Here is a 9,901-nt window from a genome sequence, read left to right as displayed (position 1 = left end):
TTTGTATCAAAAAATAGTGTTCGTATATTTGTACTTTGTTATAAATAAAATCTACAATAGGAAAAAAGTACTTATATAAATGTAGTAATATAATAAACAGAGAACAATTGCTTTTTAATAATTAATAAAAAAAATATCAAAAATCTAGCGATAATGAAGGAAACAAATCATCCGACTTTTAACTTAAAAAAGTTACATTTTTCAAACATTTGGTTAAATAATAGAATAGAATAGAATAGAAATAAACGGGGTACAAGCTCCCAACGGAGCAGAGCACTGCGACCAGATTGATCTTTCGTTGAATATAATTTCTATAAAATTTATATTCAGAAAGCTAATTTATGACGTCTTCCTAAATTCGTATTAAATTTACTCTTTAAAAATAATATATAATACTGTTTGTTTATAAGCTACCTATAATATTATGTGTGCCACATGTAGATAAAAATTATTATAAATTTTATTTACTCCGAGCAATTTGTAATCTCTTTATAGAATTGGGTTTTATTAGTTATTGGACTATATCATTATCATCAATGACTGTAGCTTTTCTTTCCATTCGTTACGTTTTCGAGCTTGCATTCGGCATCTTATTTTTTTAATTTTTCTGTGTCGGGATTGAACTCTTTACCGACTTTATTTTCTTTGGGACATCTGCTTTAACTTTATGATATATTTGGGAAATAATTTCCATTGGTTCTAATACAGTTACTTGTATAACTTGGTTTTTTTTATTTATATAGTTAATAATACTATTAATAATAATCCATTTCTCCATTAAGGTATTTATCCATTAATTTTGCATGGAATTAAAGACCTATTTCCCATAGTGAGAATGTTCCGATTCTCGTTGTTTTTACAAGCTGTTCGCGTAGCGAGTTTTTCACCAGAAAAGTCGTTTGCCACGGACAAGAACAGATGGTAATTATTTGGTGTCAGGTCTGGACTATAAGGTGGATGCATAAGAACTTCCCAACCAAACTTCCGGAACTTTAAGCGAGTTATTATCGATGTATTTATCCTAGCGTTGTCTTGATGAAACACAATTCCTCTTCTATTGCTTAAAGCTAGCCGTTCCTAGGCGATTGCTTCCTTCAGATGGTCAAATTGTTGACAATACAGTTCCGAGTTAAGAGTTTTGCTGTATGGCAGCAGCTCATAGTAAATTTTTCCCTACAAATTCCACTAAACACACAACAAAATCTTTCTGGCCGTCAATCTTGATCAACGTTTCAGCCAGCCAGCTTGCTTGACGTTGTCGTAAGTGATCACCAGTCTCTTTTCATCACCAGTCACCAACTACTTCAGAAATGAGTCGATTTTGTTACAATTCAACAGCGATTTGCAGATGACAATACGGTCGATGAGGCTTTTTGGGTTAACTCATATGGTAACTAAACATCGAGCTTCTGTTTGTGTTCAGTCTTATTGAAATGACTTATACACGACGATAAGTGTTTGGTACAGAGATACTTTGACTGTTGATTATTATCGAGATAATCGCTTTAACTAATTTTGTAATACAAAATAATATTTTTATACCCAGGTTATTAATTGGTCTTTACCTAAGATTTTATTGTTTTCTAAGTTAATATGAAAACCAAGATGTTAAAAATATTTAATTTCTTGGAAATTGATATCTCGAATGGATTCCTGTACCGAGTTGAGTCTGAAATTCTTGAATTCTTAATTTGTGTAATTACAATTAAGTTTCTTTTTTATATTTGTAAAATCTTCTTTCACAGACACAATTACCTGACTAATACACATTAAATTTTGGTATTTACATTGATTATTCATTAATTTAATTTTTTTGATTACGTGTTTCGCTGATACATTAAATAAATTGTACGACAAATAATCTAATCGATGTGTATTTGCCAGTATTCGTTCTGAGAAATTGAATTATGTTTTAATTACATTTCTGAAGTTTAACTTTATGATTATTACAAAGTAAATAAGCTTTTTCAACATTCTTAAAACTGAGAGGGCTTTATACAGCTGCTTTATTATACTATTCGAGACAGTTTTGGCACAGAATAACAAACAAAAGATAATTTCATTTTACTGGAGTTTTTGTTTTAGAATCAGCCGATATATAAAAATTTTATCTGCTATAGATTTAGTTGCTTAATAAGCACATTAATAGTTTCCAATAATTTTTTGATTTGAGTGCGTTGCCATTTTAATTTACATGTCAATATTTTAATGGATTACTGTAATATGTTGAAAAATACATTGAGCATGTTTTAACTAAAATAAAGAATAAAGTCTTACTATATATAAAAATCAAGGTTTATATACACTCTTTAATATTTTTCAGATAGCTAAGAAACAATGAGAACGACTTTGACAGTCAACGTATTATAAGAATCTGTTATGAAAATCCGATAATAAATTTAAGAAACAAAGTTTTTAATTATAACACAAGAGCACCGTTCTAATAAAAGAACAAAGTAATTAAACCAGAATATTAGTCCCAATCACCTTTCAACACATAATAACAATATTTATGTAATACAGTAAAGTTCCTACTTCAGTAAGTTATTTCATTTATAAATTACCTGAACAATCTTAATCACGTTTGATAGTTTTGTTTTAGCAATTAGGCCAAGAGGAGACCAAAACAATGTTTATGGCATGATTGAACATATCTTGACTCTAGTATTTTACTACTACAACTGTAGTGAAATAATATAGAATCCAGAATTCTCCGATAACAAAATGATTATTTTATATACAAATAAGGATAAATAAGTAGTAAATTTTGGAAATGCTGTGTACCATAATGTATTCATACTACAGAACTTAGCGAAATATGTAGCAGAGCGGTTTGAGCGCGAAATTTCTGGTTTTTATAGTTTGACCGATAGAATTTAATTGTGTGCTATTAGCAAGTTATTAACTAAGAACTTGAAAAACTTAATTATATTCTTTTAAATAATTTTTTTTCTCTTATCTGTCAAACGAAAATAAACTAATTTTTGCACAATTAAGTTCTTTATCTTGTTTGATTACGTGTGTATGACATTTAACATAACATATTCAATATAATAAAAATGCAATATGTATATATTACTGCAGTATTAATTAAAAATAATATTGTATGTCTGCGTTAAAGTCAGAAGAATCTTAGCAGAATCTAAAGCAGCTAAATCTTCACAGGACTTCCGATAAAAATGCATGGCTTCATCATAAAAACAATCAATAATTTGTTGTAATTATTGCACATTCGTTTTGTATATGCTATTGTAATTCAATTATATTGTAAATTACACTTATATAAGTACATTTTATTTTCTAACATTAATAATTCATTATTAAATTATATTAGTTTTAATTACTGAATTGACTTACTTTGTTCTGTTGTAAATATTTCACCACACTCATTTTAGTAATCGGAGGCACACATTTTAATTTGTTAATATTATAATTTTTATATTTGTATAATATTACTTCATATTTTAACAAAGATATATTAATAAAATTATTTAATTGACAAAGTGTTCATATGTAAACATATTTTGCATTACCGGAAAACTAAAACGAGCTTTTATCGTATATATATAATATATTGCTTTATTCACATAAATACAATACAAATTTTCAAAGAAAACTTATTTATCAATAAAATGTTTAGGTCTATAACGATTTTACTTATGTTCACTACACAATTAGATTTTGCGATATAATTTAGCGAAAACAATTCTTTTCACCTGAGCAACAACACAAACACAACTGTTTTTGACAGTTCGACTTGTTGATTAACAGAGTTGCGTGTTGCAGTTATTATTATTAAAATGTACTATTTTCCTATATTTGTATATATATGTTATAAAAAATGTTTTATGTTAAATGTGTTATAAAGTATAAATCACTCTTTCTAAAATTAATATAAATATCATAAAATCAAATTAAAAGTTTTGTTTTCCACAATTACGTTAAGAATTCGATTATTAATTCTTCATACTATTTTAAAATGTAGTAGTATTTTGATTTATAAAAATTATAAAATAAATCAAACATAGGAGGCGCTACGAACGATTTTAGCAAGAATTTCAAATAAGTCATTGTAGAAGTGCATTAAAAAGCTGGAATCACACGATTTCATTTATTTTTTATTTGTTGATGGAAATTTACGAGTTTTAGAAAATCACCAACATATTTACAAAAGTATTAATTATATTTGTTATTGGTTGCCGGTGAATGCTGCCACAGCTAGAAGAAATTTCTGAAGAACTTTATTTCTTTTTCATGAAATGTCTTCAATAACTATTAATGTTAAACTCGGTACAGACCATAAACAAATTACTATCGCTGATGATTTATTTGTAAAAGATTTAAGAGAAGTAATTGCCAAGGAATTCAATTATTTGCCACATCAATTGGAATTGGTTTACGCCGGTAAAATTCTTAAAGATTCAGAAAATATTAAGGCAGAAAAAATCGAACATGGCCGCAATTTATACGTTGCAAAATTTATGTAAACTATATAAAGTGAGTATATCTATTTTATATATTGATTAGGTTCATACAAATTATCGATATGATTCAGTACGAGTTACTTTACTTCAAATTGTTGTTTATTTATGAAAACTTTTTAACGGAAAGCTTTACGATACAAATTGTAGTTTCACCACAAAAAGAACACATTAAAAATACCATACAATTTCTTCTAGATGCTATTAATTTAATATAATTTAATTTAAACAAATATTTCCATTGAAATTTGAATGTACTTTTTATTATAGTGATTAAATGATTAGATATTATTTGTTATATTAAGGTGACCATATAACCATAACCTCAAAATGTGAGAAACTAATCCCACAAGGATTAAAGACTAGTTTTTAAATGACAACAACATGCTTTTAATTCAGCTTTGATTTTTTCTTTGAAAAGAAATTAGTAAAAAATTTTAATAGTAGTTTATTTTATGATAGTTATGTCGCTTGTATCCTAAAATCGAAGACTATGATTTTGTATAACAGATCCACCCTGACGTTTATACATATCAATTCGTTAAAAAAAATTAATTGTTTCGACTGCAGATTTTAATTTTGGTTCATTTTTTTGAACATTAAATGCCATCGAGACTTATCTATTGAGTTGAAACTTAAAGTAAGTCTAATACTTGCAGACAATATGTACTTTAACAGATAGATGTGACATACAACACAAACTATAGGTATAAGTTTGTGAATAGAAAACGAATAGAGTGAATGCTCAAGCCGAAAGATGAGTGTTAGTTGAAAACGAACTGATATAAATGAATTCAGCGCAGATTGGCAAATGAAGAATAAATTTTTACAGCGTACCAATAATCTTTAGTGCTGACTTAAATATAGTAAATTCTAGTAGCGACTAATATACAAACTATATTAGAAATATAGTTTATATTCTTCTACATTTTTTTTAGCTGTAAATATTATCATTTTTATTTTTGATTGTTTTATACTGAATTTATATTAACCTTTTTTTTTATTTTTAGAAAATGCTGCTTGACTTTTATTTCAGGAACAAATTCAAAATGTTTGTAAAAATTCATTCTATAAAAATGCCAAATCTTTCCTTTTGCCATAAAATAATGTTAACGAATTTTATTAAAAAAACTTTAAAGGTAAGTTGTTTAATTTTAAAGTTTTAATAATATAAAGAAATCGTGTAAACCATCTACCAGCGCTGAAAGTTTGATACACAATAAAATTTTTTATTCTATAGTAATATTCCGTAAAGATATCAATCATCCTATTGTTTACGGATCTGTATTACTTTTGCAGTAGAAGTGAAGAAGTCGAGAAAAGTGATTCTTGTTTACTAAGTCACTGTGCAATATGCGAATAGTAGGTTAAATACATCTCCGACTTACGTTTTACTGTATCTTGGCGAATTTCAAGACCTTCACTAATAAAATCTTTTGTTTACAAAATAATAATGACTATATTAGCGTCATACAAAGAACCAATTTAGCCTGTTTTTAGATGCCATGATTGAAACTTATTAACCTTAAATATATACTCAGTTGATCTGAAATTCTCACAGTTGTAGTGATTGGCCACATCCAAACAATTGTATAAAGTATTTGTAATACGATAGTGCTTTACCGAGTCTAAAAATCCTTTATACAAATAACGATTAATGGTAAACTATTATATTGAAAAAAGACTGTAAAGGAAGTTTTGATGAAGTCAACTACAGCGTGGTAGTAGCTCAGAATTATTTTTTTATTTATTTTTTTTCCATAGTAAGTATACATATGTCTAAATTATTGGACATCAAGTATATTTTAAAATTCAATTAAGTTAAGGAAACGTTTGTCAGCTATCTGCTCAATTGCTTACGTACCATTCTGCGTTTACTATTTGCCTAGGGATTTTAGACTATTGCCGTTGAATAGGTCCATATTGGTTCTGTTATCATCTTATATAGTAGCTTACAATTATGATAATAAAACAACTTAAATCTATCTTAAAAATTCTTTTAGCTGAACTTATCATAAGAATTAATAACCCAGTTAATACCAATCCAATATCTCCGGCAAGTTGAGTTTAAGTACGGATAATAAAGTACATGGATAATAAAAATTTAAGTGATGTGTGTGTTTAGTTTAGATAATTTTTTTACGATCTAATAGGTCATATTTTTGTGTGTATGAAATTGTATATACAATTAGGTAGAAAAAAGTCGTGTTGTAATGTAATATAATAAATGGGACAATTTCTGATCCGCGGTTTTAAATTACATTTTTATGTTATTACTTTTACATGTTAAATTTGATTTTAACTGGCCAATTAATTATAAATTTTTAGTCAATTATTTTTCTGATTTTCATATCAAAAATTTCTAACTTCCAATGACCTATATTTTCACTTTCATGTGTCATTCAGAAGTGAAGTTTTCACACTCAATTAGTGGGTAATTGACCGAAGTGAGTTCTATATTTTCGATTTGTAGTTGCGTAATGGTTTAGTCATACTCATTAACTAAATAAAAAATAAATTTAATTATACATATTTAATAAAGTCATAAACATTTTTCAAGTTCAAAACGTTTTACTAAGTCCTAACATGAAGACAATAAACCCTCTAATATGAATAGTAACAATTATGTGGAACTAACTAATGTGAGTGATTTGTTGAAGGCAAGTTTTTGACCTCACTATTTGTGATGCTACATATAGCATGAAATACGCCTGATGAAAATATCACCGCTCTATTGATATTAGAAATGAATTTGACTCTGCTGGTGGACAGTGGTCACGCGCCACTGAATATGCAATTAATGTGAAAAAATAAACAACCCAAAAAGATGACACATGTGAATTACATACACGGTTGCTTGGCGATCCATTGGTGGCTTATATAAACTTCCATGCGACCACTCTTAGCAGACAGTAGCATTTTCCATTTGTGATCAACTGAGCAACTAATTTGTTTATAATTTTTTACAAACACAACATTTATTTAAAATAATAGTAGCAAAATTTCCCCGCAATTTTTCTATTAATAAAATAAAAAAAAATTAAAAAGTTATAATATTGTTTTTTGGGTTTCACCAAAAATTTTGAAATAATCGGCCTATAAAAGTCATAGTAACTCAACGAATTTAAGCTATTTATTCTGCAAGCTCTGCAGTAAGCATACTTTATCGTAGAGAATAAAAAAAAACAAAATAATTAATAATAATAAAAAAATACTTAAAAAAGTGGGATAAATATATAAATAAAAAAAATATATAAAAGTAGCAAAAATCATATCTTCAAAATGTCAAAGATTGAAATTGTATTATCCTTTCTAGTGCTGTTGGAAGTGTTTCAAGTGAGTGTTCGGTTATTGTTTTTATTTATCCATTATGAAATATATAACATTAAATTCCTTTAAAAGTTTAATATATATATTTAATATTAATATATTTCTTTTAAAATTATTTTACAGTATATATCAGCGATTGCTATAGATTGCCAACGACCACCACAATTAATCGTAAGTACTTATTTAATAGTGTAAATAGTTTATAAGACGATATGCTATAATGTTTCGGATTTTATGTCAGGATATAAATATCTTTTTTAATGGCTGTGATAACGCTCTAGGTCTTAGGACTCATAGATATGTGTAAGCGATAATCCTTAAGCAGATCGTTTTATGAACGATTTATGAATTCATTAATTTTTGACTTTGCCCAAGTTTAAATTCAAGAATAATATAGTTTACTATAACTTTCTTTCATATATCTTCCAATTAACATCTAATGAAATACAAGATCTCTCTTGACATATTCTTCTTTTTTACCTTACTATTCATAATAATTTTGATTTATTTCCACTGAAGCACAAGTTTTTACTACAATCGACTAACGTAACATTAGTTTTATCTGGTTTAGAATGTAAATAATTCTACTCTGTTACTCTCTGTTATCTACTCCGTTACTGCGTAATACTCATTAAATGCCGTATATCGGCTCTAAGGCTTTCCTTCCTCAAGCGTCTGTCCAATCTCCATAGTGTAGTCGTTAAAGACATCACAGAATCCAGTGTTGTTTAGTGGGATAACCTGCCTTGAAGGCTCAAGACCGTGATATTCTAAAAACACACGTACCAAGATAATACGCTCATAAACGCCTCATTGGAACTCCGCCGGAACCAATTGAAGTTATGTGTTTAGCATAACTTACATTTTGGTAAGGTGCGAAGCCTATTCATTCTCTGCTGGTCTTTGGGTCACAACACCTGGTGTGAATATGCAATCCCACACTGAATAAAGGTAAATTACCATCATTTTTTCCGCGTAAGTTTGGGTATTACCAAAGCCAGGAATATTCTAATCCCCTCACCGCAGGGGAGTCAACAGTTCCTTTAAAACTGTGGCTTTGAAATGAGTACATAAAAATTATTATAGCGATTATTAAGTCTGACAACGTCTTGTCCAAGTAACTCAAAAGAAAAAAATACTATGATTTATAATTTATTTAATTTATAAAATTGAGCATTGTAATTAGAAATTATAATATATAGACTATATAGTATAGACTATATAGTCTATAGTTAGGACTCTAGTCCTAACTGTAGATCGTTCTTACATATTAGTTCTATGATTGTTAATGTAATTGTATTTTTAATGAACTAATATTAAAAAATTATATGCAGGATCCGTCGTTATGCTGTAAAGATGGAGGCCGTGATGAAATAACAGAAAATTGTGCTAAACGTATGGGCATTACTGGACAACCATCGGATCCAGCCCCAACTGTTGAAACAGCTACAGTGAATATTAATATATAGAAATATTTTTAATAAATGAAATTAAATTTTCTTTTTTTCCTTTTTGCAGTGCTTAGCTGAGTGTATAATTACTGAGTCCAAATATATGCAAAAACCGGAGCAATTGGAATTTGATAACATACGCAATGATCTATATACAAAATTTAACAATGATACCATCTATGCTGAAGCCATGCTTAAATCTTTCCAGAGATGTCAACCAAATGCTGTGCGCAAAATGCAAGCTTTCCGACAAATGCCGCTTGGTAATGCAGCCGTTCAACGTGGCTGCAGTCCATATGCGTCTATTTTATTGGGTTGCACATATATGGAATATTTTAAAAACTGTCCTGCCCACCGTTGGACCGAGAATGCAGACTGTGCTTTGGCCAAACAATTTGTGGTGCAATGCGCCTTAGGTGCTTAACAATTGCACCAACGACAAATCTTTTAAATTAAGTTAAAATTTTGTTCATTATTGATCATTGCAGATAAGAAAAGACGTGTGTTTGTGTTCAGTATGTTAGTTTAAGGCATTAAAATATATTTAAATAAATAAGTTTAAAAATTTAAAATGAGTTGAGTAGAAATATAAATGATTTTAAAGAAATGGACATCAGTAGAATGGTAATGGGAAATCTT

The 9,901-nt window shown here is 28.2% G+C and overlaps 1 protein-coding gene across 1 annotated transcript; it reads left to right on the top strand.

Annotated features, from left to right (window-relative positions):
- Positions 1 to 4,000: 4,000 nt before the first annotated feature.
- On the top strand, positions 4,001 to 9,901 carry LOC119686211. The gene is made up of 5 exons (XM_038100722.1): positions 4,001 to 4,497; positions 5,492 to 5,620; positions 7,935 to 7,982; positions 9,146 to 9,262; positions 9,330 to 9,901. The coding sequence occupies exons 1-5, from the start codon at positions 4,453 to 4,455 to the stop codon at positions 9,684 to 9,686; spliced, it is 696 nt and encodes a 231-aa protein (XP_037956650.1). The 5' UTR covers positions 4,001 to 4,452; the 3' UTR covers positions 9,687 to 9,901.

The sequence above is a fragment of the Teleopsis dalmanni genome, chromosome 2 (assembly GCF_002237135.1).
Source record: "Teleopsis dalmanni isolate 2A chromosome 2, ASM223713v2, whole genome shotgun sequence".
In the NCBI taxonomy this organism is placed as follows: Eukaryota; Metazoa; Arthropoda; class Insecta; order Diptera; family Diopsidae; genus Teleopsis; species Teleopsis dalmanni.
Note: the sequence above shows the minus strand (reverse complement) of the source record. Positions and strands in the feature narration are given on the sequence as shown.

Excerpts from the sequence above, each read along its gene's own strand:
- LOC119686211 (XM_038100722.1), top strand. The coding sequence starts at position 4,453 with ATGGCCGCAATTTATACGTTGCAAAATTTATGTAAACTATATAAA. Across the intron at positions 5,621-7,934 it reads TTATTAAAAAAACTTTAAAG|TATATATCAGCGATTGCTAT; the intron begins GTAAGTTGTTTA and ends ATTATTTTACAG. Across the intron at positions 9,263-9,329 it reads CAACTGTTGAAACAGCTACA|TGCTTAGCTGAGTGTATAAT; the intron begins GTGAATATTAAT and ends TCCTTTTTGCAG.